General features: G+C 37.9%; 2 protein-coding genes across 4 annotated transcripts; both read left to right on the forward strand.

Annotated features, from left to right (window-relative positions):
- The first annotated feature begins 1399 nt into the window (after positions 1–1399).
- Positions 1400–4657, forward strand: LOC149847474 (NAD(P)H-quinone oxidoreductase subunit T, chloroplastic-like). Of its 3 annotated transcripts, XR_016430620.1 has the most exons (3): positions 1408–1778; positions 3888–4033; positions 4123–4657. XR_016430620.1 is itself a non-coding variant. In XM_089998438.1 (2 exons), exons 1-2 carry the CDS (start codon positions 1456–1458, stop codon positions 4541–4543), a joined length of 744 nt encoding a protein of 247 aa, XP_089854564.1. In that variant the 5' UTR covers positions 1442–1455; the 3' UTR covers positions 4544–4657. The 3 variants fall into 3 exon arrangements, 1 of the variants encoding a protein (XP_089854564.1); XR_016430619.1 differs by having other exon boundaries at positions 1400–1778; positions 3888–4657; XM_089998438.1 differs by lacking the exon at positions 3888–4033 and having other exon boundaries at positions 1442–1778.
- Positions 4658–8957: 4300 nt separating this feature from the next.
- Positions 8958–9839, forward strand: LOC149847475 (NAD(P)H-quinone oxidoreductase subunit T, chloroplastic-like). The gene is made up of 2 exons (XM_089994110.1): positions 8958–9247; positions 9419–9839. The coding sequence occupies exons 1-2, from the start codon at positions 8958–8960 to the stop codon at positions 9837–9839; spliced, it is 711 nt and encodes a 236-aa protein (XP_089850236.1).
- Positions 9840–21080: the final 11241 nt, after the last annotated feature.

Raw genomic sequence — 21080 nt, forward strand, 5'->3', positions numbered from 1 at the left:
CTCTGCCACATGGGGGCGGCTGTTGTTCTAGTAGGGGTCCCCCTAACCCCAGCTTGCCCTTTCAAAAAAAAGTGTATAACATAGTAAGTTAAGGTGGTTGAGTAGCACATTGTGTGTGCGCCTGTTCCAGTGTAAACTGGAAGCTGTGAACCGGGTTGGGTGCAAGGTCAGATCAGGTGATATGTCAAAAATACACACCACTGTCCCTGGCCTTCATCACTGCCACTCAGTGTACAAACAGTGGGGCTCACCAAAAGTGCTGATGTTATCATTACACAAAGATAAAGACCACGGACGGAACACAAAAGAAATTGTGCTTTGACATCACATGTTATCATTACACAAAGATAAATACCATGGATGGCGATGATGTAACTTTTAATAGGTTTTTGATAAAAGAAAACCTTTACTGTTCAGTGACTCTCTCTCTCTCTGGGCCAACTGTCAGACCAAGGTTGTGGGAACATCTGAACTCCTAGATCATCGGATCCAGGTAAGTTTCTGTCTGTTATGTTTGCAGCCTATGTGAAGCATTTAAGCAAACACTGTGAGATTTTTGGAATAATCTTTTTTTTTACAGTGTGAACATATGCACAATTTAATCGTTTTTTTTATATCATGTACACATATTCAAAGTTCTGTCAAACACATGCCATTCGATCTACTGATGCAGCGACTCTGAGCCAACAACATAGAGGTTTAATAGAAGACTATGAATGGTTTAAAGCTTTCAATCACATATGATTGTAGACTTTATTTGGTCCATGCAATTGAAGACAAGTCTTCTCCAACCTGAAGAGAATAATGTAAAGCAATCAAGGCACAACCGGGGTCCATGAGATTTAAATAGATCAAACTTTATGCTTTGGATATATTTTAGTTTTAGGTCATAGTGTATTGGGATATCAAATTCATATTGGACTCATGAAATGTTTATCAAGATTAGAAACTTATCACAGCTAGGTAGATTTTATATTTACCATTGTAATTCCTCATTTATAAAAAATGAGAGGTCTAAAAGTTGAGTTGGACTTCAAAATTCGTTATTCTGTTTTATTTCAGTTATCTCTCTAGTTAATTTTCAGCAATTTTTTTTATATTTTCTGTTTTAATGTAGATAAATTTGTAGTTGGATGGAATTTTACTATAAACCCATTTTGGTTTTGCATCAATATATATATATATATATATATATATATATAGAGAGAGAGAGAGAGAGAGAGAGAGAGTTCTGAAGTTATTGGCAAATAAATCTTTGAACGCAACCTATGTGTCAATTTTGTGTATGTGAGGACATCTGTAAATATATTTTCTAAAAATGCATATGACATGTAATCTTCACCTAAATAGAAAACAATGGGACTCCCCACAATCTGAAGTTGAACAATTCAAACTCACTACTGTTTCTGCTCTTTCGTGTGTGTATATATATTAGAAGCTGGCTTGAACTCATCCATGCACCGCTTGTTCCTAAACTGTTTCTTTAGCCATATATTCATGGCCTCAACTGCATCCACCACTGCGGTCACCACCTTCCCCATCTGGAAAAACACAAAGGAGAAGTTTTCCAAGTCTTGCCGACCACTGTTTCTCGCGTCAAAGAGCACGATCCAAGCCTGGAATGAACGCAAACCCGGTGTCGACACCAGAATTCATTGGGATAATCCAGATGAAGGGTGGATAGGAGGGAAGCCTCGAGCAGATGATGCTGAGAAGCACGAGAATGTTAGGGAGAAGCTCACTGATCTGATCAGGAACAGCACCAACTCCCATTATGAGTAAGCCTTTGCTGTCAGTTGTTTAGTTTGTTCCTTTTTCTTAACCATGGTTGATAGAGCAAAAAGACATTGATTGTGCTATATATAAACTGGTACAACATCATGTCAGGTGTGGTTACCCATGTGGTCAGCAGTGTCCTGTGTCAAGCTGAAGCTCCAGGGCCAAATCCTGCTGGCCAATTGGGGCTGCCGTTGCTTTATCATGGTTGGGGCACATAAAGCTAGGTGATAGTGTTTACAAACCTGAGTTTTTTTTTTTTAAAGGCAAGCTGGGTTAGGCAGACCCTTCCAGTTATACATTTATACCATTGGGTTTTGAACCTGCAACGTCCCAACACAAGGTGACGTTCATGCACTAACTGCTCCTACCAAACAAGCAGAGCCCCCGTTGATCACAATACAACCCAGAGTTTTACCTTGCAGGGCAGGCCCATTAAGTGACCCGGTTCTCCATGAGGATTTTCCTTCGTCATAAAAAAGACAGCACTTAATTTTGCTAGGTTCAGAAAATTCATGACTTAGAGGTTGTGCACTATAGTTTGGCCAACCACAAGGTCTGGGGCCCACTTGTGAGTTGCATAGGCTCAGCAAGGTGGGCTAGCTCTGACTGATTTGGATGGTGTGGCAGGACTCACCTTGGAATGAGGTACTGCCCCAACCTGTGCCCCATTTGCTAAAGGCTCAGGTTTATTTGACCAACTAAACCAAGTTTGTGTGTGAGTGCGAGCGTGTGTGTGAAATTTCAATTTTATACCAGAAAATTATTAACCAATACCACCTTATAAAATGAGAAATTCTTCATAAAATGATGATAAGTACAACATATTGTCTTTTTCAATAATTTTTTATAATTAGGGGCTTATCTTAGTTATTTTGTTACAATATTTATGTTTATGGTTTTTTATTTATATATACTGAGATATCCTGATATTTTCACACACAAAAAGGAAATTTCCAAGAAAAATCTTGCGAGCTTTCATTTTCTGCCTAGAAAAACCAAGAACAAAATTTGTGACACTGCCATAAATCAATGATTGATGTTTGGCCCTCAAAGATGCATATAGAAACTCCTCAATTAAGTCAATTAATAAATAGTAGCCAGAAATATTTTTGCACAGTTGACCAACACTTGTTTCCATCATAAAAAGTTCAGGAAATTCTTATTGTATGGAAAAGCCTGAAATTTTCTACCCTCTTGGTACTGAAAAATGACTCAGTCAAGGTTTTCTTTGATCCTTTATCTAGATAAACCAGATAAATTGGGATATTCCATGCCCTATCTCTCTAGGTAGTCATGCATGGTCTCTTGCTTGCCCGTCTACGTTTTTAGTTTTTGAGAGAAGCCTACCTTTCTAGTTTTGCAGAAGTATCATGCCTGAGAGAGATGGGGGCACTTAAGTGCCTTTCGTGTAGGACTCTTCTTAAGTTACCATAAAACTCACCCACAGGCTATGTCACAAAGACACGAGGACTTCTAAAGCGGATTCGACTCGAAAGTTCGAAAATCTTTTGGAAAAGCGGACACTAGGACACAGAATTTTAAAAGTTTTAATCAATAAAAAACTAATTTTTGATATTTTAATATTAATAATAAATTTTTTATTGAAATAAGATCTTAAAATGTTAAAATTAATAAAATAATATTAAAATATGGTTCATAGGTGTCGGTGTCCGTGTCCACATGTTCAATCATGTCCACTCGACACACCACCAAAATGGTATGTCCTTGTGATATAGCCCACAAGGGCTCTCACATCTCGTCACTAGTTCAATACACCGGGTGTACATCCCTTATATTATGGCCAAAGTAGCAAGCTTACTGACAGGCAAGGGGAAACGACAGAGGGATTTTAACCAATGTTAGTATCGGCAGAAAATCGATACGCTTCACCCCTGAATCGGTTATTTTTAATAGCTGTAAAAATACTTTAAATTATTATTTTAATAGATTTAACACGTGTCACGTTCTGATTGACACAATATTTTTTTAATTATTTTTTGGCTGATTCAAAATGATTCACTTGAGTATCGGTTTGGGCCGAATTCACCTGAATCGTTGGCCAAACGATACGTGGCTGATACCGATACTGACAACATTGATTTTAACAGCTTAAAGGTGGGCCATATGGCAGACATCAAGGTCTCTGGGGCCCGCCACCTAAACTTGGATTTCCTCTCCATTAAAGAAGAAGAAGAAGAAGAAGAAGAAGAAGAAGAAGAAAGAGAGTTACCATAAAAACTCATATTTATATTATGTAAACATGCAATAAGAAGTGCTGAAATAAGTCCCTATATAGATTTGATTTTTTATTATACTTATTTGGTACATTGAGTGTTTTTCCAGGCTATTGGGTGTATCAGCTCAAGCCGGCTTCGAGGAGATCAAGTCGGCTTACCGGCATCAGTCAAAGGAGTGCCATCCCAACATGACGTCGCTTCCGATAAAGGTGGCTTACAACAAGTTTGTGCATCTGCAGGAGGCTTTTGATGTGTTGGGCAATGAAGCAAGCCGCCGGTCATATGACTGGGGCTTGGTCCGAGAAGCCGCGAGCCGCCAAGCCGAGAGCATGAAGCTGAGACTAGAGGACCCTTATGAACAAGATGTGAGGGATTGGAAGTCGATACCTGACATGGTTGATAGGCTTGGTGGGAAGAACATGAAGCTTAGTGAGCAGATTCTCGCTGCTCTCTCAATTGATTTTGTGGCCATTTTAGTCTCAATTTGTTGTATAATATATGCTCTGTTATTTAAGGAACCCAATTAGATATATAGGCTTCATTACCTTATTAATCAATAGCATGATCATCATCGTGATCATGGTGATAATTGTAATTATAAACTCTTAATAAAAATCAATATATGAATATAAATTCGTCAAGCTTGCCTGCCAAAAGGTACTGCCAGCAGTTGGATCGGAGCTGGTCCTGTTCCTCCATAAGACCCGATCTGCATTGGTGCTTTTGAAATGGTCAAGTGGCATATTTGTCAATTTCAATAATCAGAAGGGCACATCTCCCATAAGCGTGGTATATTTCTGATATTAAAAAGAAAATAACTGGTTACTTTTTTTTTTTTGGCTTTTAATACATATCCAAAATTCAAATTTTAAATAGTGAAAGGATCCAGTCCCGATTCATTTTTCCAGGGAAAACTATTACATGACTCCAAGATCGATGCATCTTTGGATCGGATCCAAATCATTGGGATCCGAGTCCAAACTGGAGATAACCCATGTTTTCGGATATGGGTAGCACATGTTTCAATCTTGTTTGGATTGAATAAATATGGTTGGGTCTCAGTTGGAATCGGGTAAAGAAATATGTTAGGATCTGGGTCGGAATTCGTTTTAAGATGATCAATTTACCTTTTCTGTACGTAAACCAATAAATTTTGCCAATTTTCAGTAGATCCAGTACCACAAGGTCTCATATCATAGCTTGATCCTGGATTGGATCCAATTGCATCAAGCATGACTTGACTGCTGTATCGACCCATTTGCAGCCCTATTGGAAACGAATGGTCCTGACGTGACAAATTTTTGTGGGTCACACTTCTGCCATGATCATGCCCCAATTAAACTACATGGAATATTTCTTTTCATGTTTTTTGGTTAGCCCAAGAGAAATGTGGCCTCTGGTTGGTAGAACCCTTGAGGTCTCCCCAACCTATAGAGGAGTACACCCAGCTTCAGACTTGCGGCAACGGACACCACCCGTTGGTTTTGAACTTGTGACATTCACCAGTCACCTCTTCCAAGTGAGTGGAGTCTTTGCGAACATTTTCTTTTTTAAACATAAAGAACACATCAGGGGTTGCCCGTGTGGCCAGCAGACTGGTTGTGAGGGTGCTTGAAATGAAAGCACCGGATCAAACCCTACTTGCGCACGTGTGTTCATAGCCACGTAAGGCAGGGTGGTTGTGGGGACTCACCCGAGGTTTTTCTAGCTTCATCAAAAAAATGTAAAGATCACAAAGAAATAGAAAATTTATTACAAAAGAAGCCAACATCTAGCGTCCATTTGGGTTAGGACTTGGATCTAAATCAAATATGAATGCTAACTGGATCTGGGTCTTGTTCAAGCATCATGTTAGTTGGGCCTGGATCCAGCTGAGGACACCTAAATTATTAGGTGGGCCCCATTCCCATTGTCTTGGTCTTGTTAAGCGTTGGCTATATTAGGAGAGGGTGGTGTATGTTCGCCCCCGATGATTCACTGAATCCCACGTCTGTGTTTGGGGCTTTGAATGAGCACTACGTATACAAGCACGTGGGGCTCGTATTCCCGTGTATGTTGACATAACTTTGCATCGGACTCTGGTGTTGTTGCAAAGACTTAAGTACCCTTTCTTGCTATTTTTCTCATAAAGTGATGGCTTGAGAAAATAACAAAAATGCCCTTCATTCAAAAAAGAAAAAACAAACAGTTCAAAAAAAGGACAAACATGTCCACCATCCATAAAGTCGAGGATGATGTTGACTCTTCAAAGTCTTCTTCTTTTTTCTCCGTTCAAAAAAAGGACAAACATGTCCTCCATCCAGAAAGTCAAGGATGATGTTGACTCTTCAAAGTCTTCTTCTTCTTTCTCCGTAAAACACTGTAAAACTCTCTCTCTCTCTAGAGAAGAAATCAAGGGAGGCAAAGAGTTCTCCCTGGAGAAGGTCATGAACATCAACCCTCTCACTCTCTCTACTTCTGTGCACATCCAACAGACGATCCTACATTGCTCCATCGCCATCTTCTTCTTCTTTCTTCTCCGTAAAACACTGTAAAACCCTCGCTCTCTCTCTAGAGAAGAAATCAAGGGAGGCAAAGAGTTCTCCCTGGAAAAGGCCATGAACATCAACCCTCTCACTCTCTCTCTTCTCTCTCTACTTCTGTGCACATCCAAGAGACGATCCTACATTGCTCCATCGCCATCTTCTTCTTCCTTCTCCGTAAAACACTGTAAAACTCTCTCTCTCTCTAGAGAAAAAATCAAGGGAGGTAAAGAGTTCCCCCTGGAGAAGGCCATGAAAATCAACTCTCTCACACTCTCTCCCTTCTCTCTCTACTTCTCTGCCTGATTTAGAGTTTTTGCCCTTACAGGAGGGGGGTCCGGGGGCTCCCCCCGGCGCGGGCGGGGGTCCAGGGGGGGCCGCCCCTGGCAGGGGGCTCGGGGGGCAGCGCCCTCCGGACCAAATTTTTTTCGGCCTTCCAACAACGATTTGTAGTATTATCAGGCTTTCCTACAACAATTTGTAGTATTTTCGGGTGATTTGCGGAAGACACTACAAATCGCTATAGCGATTTACGGAAGACACTACAAATTGCAAATCGTTATAGCGATTTATAGTGTCTTCCGTAAATCGCTATAGCGATTTGTAGTGTCTTCCGTAAATCGCTATAGCGATTTGTAGTGTCTTCCGCAAATCGCTATAGCGATTTGTAGATTCTTCCGCAAATCGCTATAGCGATTTGTAGTGTTATTCAGTAAGCAAATCGCTGTAAATCGCTACCCGAATTAGGATAAACTTGTCAGGGCCATATCTCCCTAACCGGAGATCATATTCCAAATCCGTAAAAAGTGGTGTCTTCGTTATTAAGTCTAGTTTATTTCTGTAAATTTTCAGCGATTTCTATTGTCATTTCATTCTTTATTTTAACTAAAAACCAGACCCCTATTATTTTGTGTTATTTGAGTTGCACAACACCATTCTCGCTTGACATCCACATCTTGATTCTGGCATGCTCCTTGTTGGATTTTCCATTGATTTCTTTCAACCTTGCTTGGAACAAAAATATGTCTTTCTCACCACGATACCCTGTGCATTTTTTTACCACGACACCCGGGACCCGTGCCGGGAGAGCCCCCGGACCCCCCTCCTGTAAGGGCAAAAACTCTAAATCAGGCTTCACAACGAATCAAGTTGAACGATGCTACCCACGCTGGGAGGAGCCCCCAAACCTTCCTCCTATAAGGGCAAAAACTCTAAATCAAGCTCCACAATGAATCAAGTTGAACAATGCTATCCAGGCTGGGAGGAGCCCCCAAACCCTTCTCCTATAAGGGCAAAAACTCTGAATCAGACTCCACAACTCATCAAGTTGAATGATGCTACCCACGTTGGGAGGAGCCCCCAAACCCTCCTCCTGTAAGGGTAAAAACTCCGAATCAGGCTCCACAACGAATCAAGTTGAATGATGCTACCCACGCTGAGAGGAGCCCCCAAACCTTCCTCTTATAAGGGCAAAAACTCTAAATCAAGCTCCACAATGAATCAAGTTGAACAATGCTATCCAGGCTGGGAGGAGCCCCCAAACCCTTCTCCTATAAGGGCAAAAACTCTGAATCAGACTCTACAACTCATCAAGTTGAATGATGCTACCCACGTTGGGAGGAGCCCCCAAACCCTCCTCCTGTAAGGGTAAAAACTCTGAATCAGGCTCCACAACGAATCAAGTTGAATGATGCTACCCACACTGGGAGGAGCCCCCAAACCCTCCTCCTGTAAGGGTAAAAACTCTGAATCAGGATCTACAACTCATTTATTTGAATGATGTTACCCACGCTGGGAGGAACCCCCAAACCCTCCTCCTGTAAGGGTAAAAACTCTGAATCAGGCTCCACAACAGTCAATGTGCAGGTCAGCCGGTGCTTGATGGAGCAATGTAAGATCTTCTGTTGGATGTGCATAAAAGCAGAAAGAGAAGAGAGAGAGAGAGAGAGGGTTGATGTTCATGGCCTCCTCCAGGGGAGATTTCTTTCTCAGATAATCCTGCAGTGCAGAGACTGGGTCTTAAATAATCATCTTCGGGGCACTTAAGTCTTTACAATCACTCCTTTTCAAGAATCGTCATTTTTTTTTGCACCAATGGAGGAGAGGGTACTTAAGTCTTTGCAATCGCATCAAACTCCAATGCTAATTAATGCTGACAAACATGGGGATACGAGATGCACATGCTTACATACGTGGTGCTCTTTGGGACCCCCGAACATGAGATGTAGCTAACTGCCCTGTTCGGGGGGGGGGGGGGGGAAACATATAACCTGCTTTGCTATATTAGCTAAAAAAGAAAATAGCTATATTTTAAATGCCATAGATATGTTGGTTTTAGACGCTATTTTTGTGGACGTAGAGCACTCATGTGCAGTTAGTTGCCTATGCTTCACACATTCTTGCTCTTCCTTAGCCAACCATGGCTTCAACTGCACCAACTTCTCTGACCATCCTCTTCCGAATCAGGAAAGGCGCAAAGCAGGCGATTGCAAGGTCTGGCCGACCAGTCATGTTCGCGTCAGAGAGCTCAGAGGAAGAGAACCAACACCGGAAAAGCCGAAAATCGGGCCTTGACACCAGAATTCACTGGGATAATCCTGATGAAGGCTGGGTAGGAGGAGAGTCCAGCACAGTTGCTGCAGAGAAACATGAGAACTTTGGGGAGAAATTCTCTGAACTTCTCAAGAACACCACAGGCTCCTATTATGAGTAAGTCTTTGTTTTTGGTGTTGGTTCTTTTGCTGTCTAAACCAAGAAAAACCTGTATTGGTTAAGGGTGGTCCAGGCCAACCAGTAAATGAGTTGCATGCAGTCTGGTCAAACCGCGTCTATTTGGATCAGTCAGGCTAAGCTTGACAGAATTTGCACTTGAAAATTCAGGTTTTTAGGGGTATCGACTCAAGCCGACTTGGAAGAGATCAAGGCAACTTACAGAAGATTGACAAAGGAATACCATCCTGATACCACATCACTCTCATTAAAGGCAGCTTCAGACAAGTTCATGTGTCTGCCAAAAGCTTATGATGTCTTTAGTAATGAAGAGAGGCGCCGGTTTTACGACTGGAGCTTGGCTCAGGAAGCCGTGAGCCATCAAGCTGAAAGGATGAAGCTAAGACTAGAGGACCCTTATGAACAAGATGTGAAGAACTGGGAATCGGTCCCTGACATGGTTGATAGGCTTGGTGGGAAGAACGTGAAGCTCAGTGATCAGACTCTCACTGCTATCACAATTGATGTTGCAATCATTATATTCTCCATTTGTTGTATAATATATGTGCTCTTCTTTAAGGAACCCAACTAGAAAAAGTTTTCATTCTTTCACTATAATAATGACAAGAATTTTCAACTGATAAAAATAAAGAGGTTTATAATTTAAATACAGATCTCTCTCTCTCTCTCTCTCTCTCTCTCTCTCTCTCTCTCTCCCTCCCTCCCTCCCTGATAAAATTTCAACTGATAAAATTTCCATTCAGTATGTTTAGAATTCAACGATGCCCATTTTTGTCAAATTTCAGTTAACATTCAAAACCTGGTGCACAAAATCTTGGTAGATGTTTATGTTAGAAAAGTTTTAAAATATAAATTCTTGGTGATTTTGTTTACTACCAAAAGTGCCTTGAAAAAGTTTGGTTCCATATCTAAGAGAGATTTTTTTTTCAAGAGGTTTAAATAGAGAGTTTGTTATCTATTCTTTACAAATGGACGTGAAAACAACCTTTTTGAATGGATAATTAGATGAAGAGATATATATGGAGCAACCTGAAGGTTTTGTAGTGCTAGGGCAAGAGCGAAAAGTTTGCAAACTTGAGAAATCCTTATATGGATTAAAGCAAGCCCCTCAGCAATGGTATGAAAAATTTGATAGTGCTCTGGTACATAATGGTTTTAAAATTCATGATGCTGACAAATGTGTCTACAGTAAAGTAGATTGTAACTCAATTATCATTATTTGTTTATATGTTGATGATATACTTATTTTGGATTCCAATAGTGAATGCATAAATCAAACGAATTTTTTTTTATCTTCAGTGTTTTGTTTGAAAGATTTGGGTGTGGGAGATGTTATTTTAGGAATCAAAATTGTAAGAGATAATAATAGCATTGCATTATGTCAATCACATTATATGGAGAAAATTCTTACAAAGTATGGATATATGAATAGTTCACCGGCATGCACACCATATGATCCAAATATGAAATTGACTCCAAATGTTGATGCAAGTGTTCAACAATTAAAATATGTCAGTGTTGTAGGTAGTCTTATGTATGCAATGAATTGCACAAGGCCTGATATTGCCTATGCAATGAATAGTGTGTAGATATACTAATAATCTTGGTCATCAACATTGGAATGCAGTTAACAGGATTCTTAGATATCTTAAGCATACTTTAGACTACGGAATCTACTATACCGAGTTTTCTGCTGTTATTCAAGGGTATAGTAATGCAAGTTGGAATACCGATTTTAAAGATTCTAAGTCTACGGGTGGTTGGGTTTTTACCCTTGGTGGAGGAGCAGTTGCATGGGGGTCTAAGAAACAAACTTGTATGACTCATTTTACAATGGAATCTGAGTTTATTGCTTTGGCATCTGCTTGTAGAGAAGCTGAATGGCTTAAGAATATGCTAGTGGATATTCCACTAGGTGAGAAGCTTATACCTGCTATTTCAATGTTTTGTGATAGCCAATCAGCTATATGTAAAGCAGGTAATATGAAATACAATGTGAAGTCTAGACATATTAGTCTAAGACACAGTTTTATAAGACAAATGACTGATGACAATATTATATCATTAAAATATGTGAAGTCATGTAAAAAATTGGCAGACCCATTTACGAAAGGCCTTTCAAGAGATGTCATCAGTAAAACATCGAGGAGAATGAGAATTAAGCCAATTAAGTCATCACCTAAGGATACCCAATCTAGAGCGCTGGAGATCCCACATGCATAGGTTCAATGAAAAATGAATTGGTGAATGACAGATATTGAACATATTTATGTAAGCCCATTACTGATGTGTACTCATGAGTTGTAACTAATGTGAGGATTGAGCTAATAGCTCTTGATGAGTTTGTAGGCCTTAAGGCTAGGGTGCGTGTTACAGTACACCTAGACAAACTCACCTATATGAGTGTAGAAGTGTGAGCCGTTTCTTATGAGAATTGACAATTCTCTAGAGCACTCATGAATCCAGGGAAGCACAAGGCTCTAAATGTGCTAACATGAAATCCACACAATTGAACTTTTGGAAACCTATGTATGATTGAAAAACTCTGTTAACAATATAAGGAGCTAAGTTCAAGGTAAGTCTACTTAGCACCTTGGTTAATTTAGGTTTTCTTTCAAAAAGTGGGGGTTCAAGTCATGCAGACACTCTCACTGATGCATAAGTTTCTATGCAAGCCAAATATATTTTAAAACTAGTGGGGGATTGTTAGAAAAGTTTTAAAATATAAAATCTTGGTGATTTTGTTTACTACCAAAAGTGCCTTGAAAAAGTTTAGTCCCATATCTAAGAGTGAAAAGTTTTTCAAGATGTTTAAATAGAGAGTTTGTTATCTATTCTTTACTTTGGTAAGCCTTGAGTCTTTAGGTGGATTGCAGACGTTGCTGCGCATCGTGCAACAAGGAATGTGTTGTTCTGACGCACGCACGCGTGTGTGTGTGCGCAAGGGCACTTGAGGCGCACTTTGCACTTCGCACGCTCGCAACGGTGCGAGGTGCATATGATGCGCAAATGTCCGTTTTGACTTTTCGGTTTTGAGGTATTTGGCCGTTTGAAAGGTTTTAATAGCATTTATATTGAGTTTATGGCGCTTTGTGGCTGTTGGACGGTTTTGAAGGCCTTTGATTGACAGTCAAAGGTGGGTGATCATTCAAGGACCTTTTCGTCCTACTTTCAAACCGTCAGGATTATGGTCATTAATCTCATTTATCTCAAAACGTTTTGGCCTTTCTAGCAAGTCTATAAATCTCTTCCTTTTTCATCTTTTGGATCATCAGGATTTCTGACTCTCTAGTTTTCTCCTTTCTTTCTTCCCGGTTTGGCTTGCAAAGTTCATGTGTGGGAGAGGTCATCTGTTCTTGCGAAGCAGTGACTCTCTTGAGGTTCAAGCCTAGTTGTATCCTGGGAACTCAGTCATAACAAAACCCTTTTTCGCATCTTCGGAATTCCCGAAGTGGGGCGATTGAAGTTATAAAGATAGCGATCTTAAGAACGTGCCTCTATGCTTGAGATCTCTTTTCTGAAATCCATTTTATCACAAGGTTGGAATAACAATTTTAGAACTTCAATATGGCCTCTGGTTCAACATCCAACTCGATTAATCTACTTAGCTGTGACCTTGAAAAACTAGATCGATTTGATGGGTCAAACTTCAAGCGGTGGCAATCAAAGGTCTCTTTTTTACTATCTGAGCTGCATATCGACTATGTCGTCAAAAATGCCTGTCCCACTGTCGCTGCTGGAGGAGTTAAGACAGAAGACCAGAAGAAAGAGTGAGAGAAGTGGCATACTAACAACTACCGATACAAAGAGCATATCCTGAACACTTTAGCCGATTCGCTCTTTGACTTGTATTCACCATTGGAGTCGGCTGGAGAGTTGTGGAATGCTTTAAAGATCAAGTACAATGCAGAAGATGCTGGTAACAAACGGTTTATCGTAGATCAGTATGTTAATTTTTCTATTGTTGATGACAAGCGTATACTTGCTCAAATTCATGAGATACAAAATTTGGCTTATAAGATCAAAGGAGAAGGTATGTATCGTGATAATGACTTCCAAGTTGCTGTCATAATTGAGAAACTACCGGATTCCTGGAAAGAATATAGGAATCACCTAAAACATAAAAATGAGAAAATCACTTTAGATGGTCTTCTTAAGGACATCTGAATTGAGGAGGAGACTCGTCTTCATGACAAAAAGAATTCGAGTCCTAAAGAAGGTTATCCTAAAGTGAATTTTGTTAGTAACAAGGTTGGCAAAATCATGAAAACCCAGAAAATAAAAAAGAATCTTGTGAAAGGAAAAAAGCCAACTGATAAAAAGAAAATTAGTTGTTATGTTTGTGTCAAGTTTGACCATTTTGCTAGAGAATGCAGAGAACGGAAGATGACTGGTCCTAAGCCAAATGAGTCAGAAGAGAGGCTTGTTGTTGTAATCTCTGAAACCTTTATGGTAGCTGCAAATAAGAACTGGTACCTGGATACTGGAAGCACTGTTCATGTGGCAAACGACAAAAACTTGTTCAAGTCGTATGAAATAGCGAGGGAGGGATGCAATCTCTTTATGAAAAACTCTTCCTCAACTAAAGTGCTGAGAAAAGGGAGTATAAAAATTAAGTTCACCTCCGGGAAAGTCCTAACACTTGAGAATGTCCACTATGCTCCAGAAGATCGAAAAAATTTAATCTCTGCAGATCTACTGTCAAGAAATGGTTTTAAGATTGTTATTGAGTGTGGGATTGTAAAGAAAAAATCTTTGTAGGAAAAGGGTTTGCCACTGGTGGTATGTTCAAGATTAACATAAATGAAGCTGCTACTTCTGTTTATATGGTTGACTTCTATTTTCTTTGGCATTCACGATTAGGACATATAAATTCTCGTTGTATTCATAATATGAATAACTTTAGCCTTCTTCCTTGTCATGTAAGAATAAAAATAATCATAAGTGTGAGACATGCATTCAAACAAAGCTAACTAGACTCCAGTTTCCTAGTGTAGAAAAGAATTATAAATTGCTTGAATTAGTACATAATGATGTATGTACGATGGATAATGTTTTGAGTCGTGGTGGAAATAGGTACTTTAATACCTTTAAAGATGATTACTCGAAATTATGTTATATTTATTTGATGAAACATAAATCAGAAGCATTTTCCAAACTTCTTCTTTATCTTGCTAAAGTACAAAATAGGTTTAAAACAAAGATTGTACATTTAAGAACATATAGAGGAGGTGAATACTTATGAGGAGAATTTGATAAATTATGTGGAGATAATGATATTATCCATCAAACATCAGCTCCTAGAACTCCTGAGCAGAATGGAGTAGTAGAAAGGAAAAACAGAACACTTGTAGAAATGATGAATGCTATGCTTTTTAATACAGGTTTGCATTCCAACTTATGAGGAGAGGCTATACTTTCTGCTTGTTATATTCTTAACCGAGTTCCTTATTCTAAATTTGAAAAATTACCTTATAAATTATGTTTTGGTAAGAAACCTAATCTTAGTTATTTTCGTATTTGGGGTTGTTCATCATGTTAAAATTCGAGAAAATAAAAGGAAGAAGGTTGAACCTAAAGCATTTAAATGTGCATTTGTTGGGTATGCTTAACATAGTAAATCATATAGATTTCTGGACATTGTTAATGATGTTATTGTAGAATCTAGAGATGCATCTTTCATAAAACATAAAAATGCATTTGATTCTCTTCTTGATGGCAGTTATATTATAGTAGATAACATCCTGTTAATGACATGATTGAATATTCGAATGATTGTACTGATGAACCAAAAATTGAAGTTAGACACAGTAAACGCATTAGAAAACCAACTAGTTTTGGTTCTGACTTTTATACATTTCTAATTAAGAATGATCGTGTGTCTTTTCAAGATTCGATGTCTTCTCAAGATGCTGCCTTTTGAAGAGAAGCTATTAATGATGAAATTAAATCAATTATGTCTAATAATGTTTGGAAATTAGTGGATTTACTTGTTGGTTGCAAAACTATTGGCTGCAAATGGATTTTCAAAAAAATAAATAAAAGTTGATGGAACAATTGATAAATTTAAATCTTGTTTGGTTGCAAAAGGTTTTAAACAAAAAAAAGGTAATGATTATTTTGATACTTTTGCTCCTGTAACCAAAATATCAACTATTAGAATAATGATTGCCATTGCTGCCATATATAAGCTTCAAATCCATCAAATGGACGTGAAAACAACCGTTTTGAATGAAGAATTAGTTGAAGAGATATATATGGAGCAACCTGAAGGTTTTGTAGAGCTAAGGCAAGAGCGCAAAGTTTGCAAACTTGAGAAATCCTTATATGGATTAAAGCGAGCCCCTAAGCAATGGCATGAAAAATTTGATAGTGCTCTGGTACATAATGGTTTTAAAATTCATGATGCTGACAAATGTGTCTACAATAAAGTAGATTGTAGCTCAATTATCATTATTTGTTTATATGTTGATGATATGTTTATTTTGGGTTCCAATAGTGAATGCATAAATCAAACAAAAAGATTTTTATCTTCAGGGTTTTGTATGAAAGACTTGGATGTCACAGATGTTATTTTAGGAATCAAAATTATAAGAGATAATAATAGAATAACATTATGTCAATCACATTATATTGAGAAAATTCTTACAAAGTATGAATATATGAATAGTTCACCGGCATGCACACCATATGATCCAAATATGAAATTGACTCCAAATGTTGGTGCAAGTGTTGAACAATTAAAATATGCTAGTGTTGTAGGTAGTCTTATGTATGCAATAAATTACACAAGGCCTGATATTGCCTATGCAATGAGTAAAGTGTGTAGATATACTAATAATCCTGGTCATCAACTTTGGAATGCAGTTAACATGATATTTAGATATCTTAAGCATACTTTTGACTACGGAGTCTACTATACCGAGTTTCCTGCTATTATTGAAGGGTATAGTGTTGCAAGTTGGAATACCGATTTTGAATATTCTAAGTCTATGAGTGGTTGGGTCTTTACCCTTGGTGGAGGAGCAGTTGCATAGAGGTCTAAGAAACAGACCTATATAACTCATTCTATAATGGAAACTGAGTTTATTCCTTTGGCATCTGCTCGTAGAGAAGCTGAATGACTTAAGAATATGCTAGTTGATATTCCACTAGGTGAGAAGCCTATACCTGCTATTTTAATGTTTCGTGATAGCCAATCAGCTATATGTACAACACGTAATATGAAATACAATGGAAAGTCTAGACATATTAGTCTAAGACATAGTTTTATAAGATAAATGATTGATGACAATATTATATCATTGAAATATGTGAAGTCATGTCAAAATTTGGCAGACCCATTTATGAAAGGCCTTTCGAGAGATGTCATCAGTAAAACACCAAGGGAAATGAGAATTAAGCCAATTAAGTCATCACCTAAGGATACCTAACCTAGAGCGCTAGAGATCTCACATGCATAGGTTCAATTGTAAATGAATTGGTGAATGATAGATATTGAGCATATTTATGTAAGCTCATTACTGATGTGTGCTCATGAGTTGTAACTAATGTGAGGGTTGAGCTAATAGCTCTTAATGAGTTTATTAGGCCTTAAGGCTACGGTGTGTGTTACAGTATACCTAGACAAACTCACTTATATGAGTGTAGAAGTGTGAGTCATTTCTTATGAGAATTGGCAATTCTCTAGAGCACTCATGTATGATTGAAAAACTCCGTTAACAACATAAGGAGGTAAGTTCAAGGTAAGTCCACTTAGCACCTTAGTTAATTTAGGTTTTCTTTCAAAAAGTGGGGGTTCAATTCATGCAGACACTCTCACTGAGGCATAAGTTTTTATGCAAGCCAAATATATTTTAAAACTAGTGGGGGATTGTTAGAAAAGTTTTAAAATATAAAATCTTGGTGATTTTGTTTACTACCAAAAGTGCCTTGAAAAAGTTTAGTCTCATATCTAAGAGGGAAAAGTTTTTCAAGAGGTTTAAATAGAGAGTTTGTTATCTATTCTTTACTTTGGTAAGCCTTGAGTCTTTAGGTGGATTGCGAACGTTGCTGCGCATCGTGCAGTAACAGACGCACCGTTCACGCGCACGCGTGTGTCCGTGTGTGCGCAAGGGTGCTTGAGGCATAATGTTGAATTTTGTTGGTTCACTTTGCACGCTCGCAGCGGTGCAAGGTGCATATGAGGCACAAATATCCGTTTTGACTTTTCAGTTTTGAGATATCTGGCTGTTTAAAAGGTTTTAATGACATTTATATTGAGTTTATGGTGCTTTGTGGTTGTTGGACGGTTTTGAAGGCCTTTGATTGACAGTCAAAGGTGGGTGACCATTCAAGGACCTTTTCATCATATTTTCAAACCGTCAGGATTATGGCCATTAATCTCATTTATCTCAAAATATTTTGCCCTTTCTAGCAAGTCTATAAATTTCTTCCTTTTTCGTCTTTTGGATCATCAGGATTTCTGACTCTCCAGTTTTCTCCTTTCTTTCTTCTCGGTTTGGCTTGCAGAGTTCATGTGTGGGAGGGGTCATCTGTTCTTGCGAAGCAGTGACTTTCTTGAGGTTCAAGCCTAGTTGTATCCTCGGAACTCAATCGTAACAAAACTGTTTTTCGCATCTTCGAAATTCCCGGTGTGGGGCAATTGAAGTTCTAAATATAGCGATCTTAAGAACGTGCCTCTAGTCTTGAGATCTCTTTTCTGAAATTCATGTTATCACAAGGTTGGAATAACAATTTTAGAACTTCAATATGGCCTCTGGTTCAACATCCAACTCCATCAATCTGCTTAGCCGTGACCTTGAAAAACTAGATCGATTTGTTGAGTCAAACTTCAAACGGTGGCAATCAAAAGTCCTTTTTTTTTACTATCCGAGCTGCATATCGACTATGTCTCAAAAAGGCTTGTCCCACTGTCGTTGTTGGAGAAGTTGAGACAAAAGAACAGAAGAAAGAGCGAGAGAAGTGGCATACTGACAACTACCGATGCAAAGGGCATATCCTGAACACTTTAGCCGATTCGCTCTTTGACTTGTATGCACCATTGGAGTCGGCTGAAGAGTTATGGAATGCTCTCGAGATCAAGTACAATGCCGAAGATGCTGGTAACAAAAGGTTTATCGTAGATCAGTATGTTAATTTTTCTATTGTTGATGACAAGCCTTTACTTGCTCAAATTCATGATATGCAATTTTTGGCTTAGAAGATCAAAGGAGAAGGTATGTATCTTGATGATGACTTCCAAGTTGTTGTCATCATTGGAAAACTATCAGATTCCTGAAAAGAATACAAGAATCACCTAAAACATAAAAATGAGAAAATCACTTTAGATGGTCTTCTTAAGGACATTTGAATTGAGGAGGAGGCTCGTCTTCGTGACAAAAAGAATTTGAGTCTTAAAGAAGGTTATCCTAAAATGAATTTTGTTAGTAACAAGGTTGACAAAATCATGAAAACCCAAAAAATAAAAAAGAATCTCGTGAAAGAGAAAAAGCCAACTGATAAAGAGAAAATTAGTTGTTATGTTTGTGACAAGTTTGGCCATTTTTCTAGAGAATGTAGAGAACAGAATAAGACTGGTCCTAAGCCAAATTAGTCAGAAGAGAGGCTTGTTGTTGTAATCTCTGAAACCTTTATGGTGGCTGCAAATAAAGTCTGATACCTGGATACTGGAAGCACTGTTCATGTGGCAAACAACATAAACTTATTCAAGTTGTATGAAGTAGTGGGAGAGGGATGCAATCACTTTATGGGAAACTCTTCCTCAACTAAAGTGCTGAGAAAAGGGAGTGTTGAAATTAAGTTCACATCCGGGAAAGTCCTAACACTTGAGAATGTCCACTATGCTTCCGAAGTTCAAAACAATTTAATCTCTGCAGATCTACTATCATGAAATGGTTTTAAAATTGTTATTGAGTCTGGGATTGTAACTGTGACCAAAGAAAAAATCTTTGTAGGAAAAGGGTTTGCCACTGGTGGTATGTTCAAGATTAGCATAAATGAAGCTACTACTTCTGTTTATATGGTTGACTCCTATTTTCTTTGACATTCACGATTAGAACATATAAAGTCTCATTGTATTCATAATATGAATAACTTTGGTATTCTTCGTTATCATGTTAGAATAGAATATAATCATAAGTGTGACATATATTCAAACAAAGCTAACTAGACTCCCGTTTCCTAGTATAGAAAAGAATTATAAATTGCTTGAATTAGTGCATTCTGATGTGTGTACGATGGATAATGTTTTGAGTCGTAGTGGCAATAGGTACTTTAATACCTTTAAAGATGATTACTCGAAATCAGGTTATATTTATTTGATGAAACATAAATCTGAAGCATTTTCCAAACTTCTTCTTTATCTTGCTAAAGTACAAAATAGGTTTAAAACAAAGATTGTACATTTAAGAACATATAGAGGAGGTGAATACTTATGAGGAGAATTTGATAAATTATGTGGAGATAATGATATTATCCATCAAACATCAGCTCCTAGAACTCCTGAGCAGAATGGAGTAGTAGAAAGGAAAAACAAAACACTTGTAGAAATGATGAATGCTATGCTTTTTAATACAGGTTTGCATTCCAACTTATGGGGAGATGCTATACTTTCTGCTTGTTATATTCTTAACCGAGTTCCTTATTCCAAATCTGAAAAATTACCTTATAAATTATGTTTTGGTAAGAAACCTAATCTTAGTTATTTTCGTGTTTGGGGTTGTTCAGCATGTTAAAATTCCAGAAAATAAAAGGAAGAAGGTTGAACCTAAAGCATTTAAATGTGCATTTGTTGGGTATGCTGAACATAGTAAAGCATATAGATTTCTGGACATTGTTAATGATGTTATTGTAGAATCTAGAGATGCATCTTTCATAAAACATAAAAATGCATTTGATTCTCTTCTTGATGGCAGTTATACTATAGTAGTTGAACATCCTGTTAATGACATGATTGAATATTAGAATGATTGTGCTGATGAACCAGAAATTGAAGTTAGACACAGTAAACGCGTTAGAAAACCAACTAATTTTGGTTCTGACTTTTATACATTTCTAATTAAGAATGATCGTATGTCTTTTTAAGAGGCGATGTCTTCTCAAGATGCTGCCTTTTGGAGAGAAGCTATTAATGATGAAATTAAATCAATTATGTCTAATAATGTTTGGAAATTAGTGAATTTACTTGTTGGTTGCAAAACTATTGGCTGCAAATGGATTTTCAAAAAAATAAATAAAAGTTGATGGTACAATTGATAAATTTAAATCTCGTTTGGTTGCAAAAGGTTTTAAACAAAAAGAAGGTATTGATTATTTTGATACTTTTGCTCCTGTAACCAGAATATCAACTATGAGAATAATGATTGCCATGGCTGCCATATATAAGCTTCAAATCCATCAAATGGACGTGAAAACAACCTTTTTGAATGAAGAATTAGATGAAGAGATATATATGGAGCAACCTGAAGGTTTTGTAGAGCTAAGGCAAGAGCACAAAATTTGCAAACTTGAGAAATCCTTATATGGATTAAAGCGAGCCCCCAAGCAATGGCATGAAAAATTTGATAGTGCTCTGGTACATAATGGTTTTAAAATTCATGATGCTGACAAATGTGTCTACAGTAAAGTAGATTGTAGCTCAATTATCATTATTTGTTTATATGTTGATGATATGCTTATTTTGGGTTCCAATAGTGAATGCATAAATCAAACAAAAAGATTTTTATCTTCAGGGTTTTGTATGAAAGATTTGGGTGTGACAGATGTTATTTTAGGAATCAAAATTGTAAGAGATAATAATAGCATTGCATTA

Source organism: Nuphar pumila, chromosome 2 (genome assembly GCF_984573655.1).
Source record: "Nuphar pumila chromosome 2, dmNupPumi1.hap1.1, whole genome shotgun sequence".
NCBI classification, from domain to species: domain Eukaryota; kingdom Viridiplantae; phylum Streptophyta; class Magnoliopsida; order Nymphaeales; family Nymphaeaceae; genus Nuphar; species Nuphar pumila.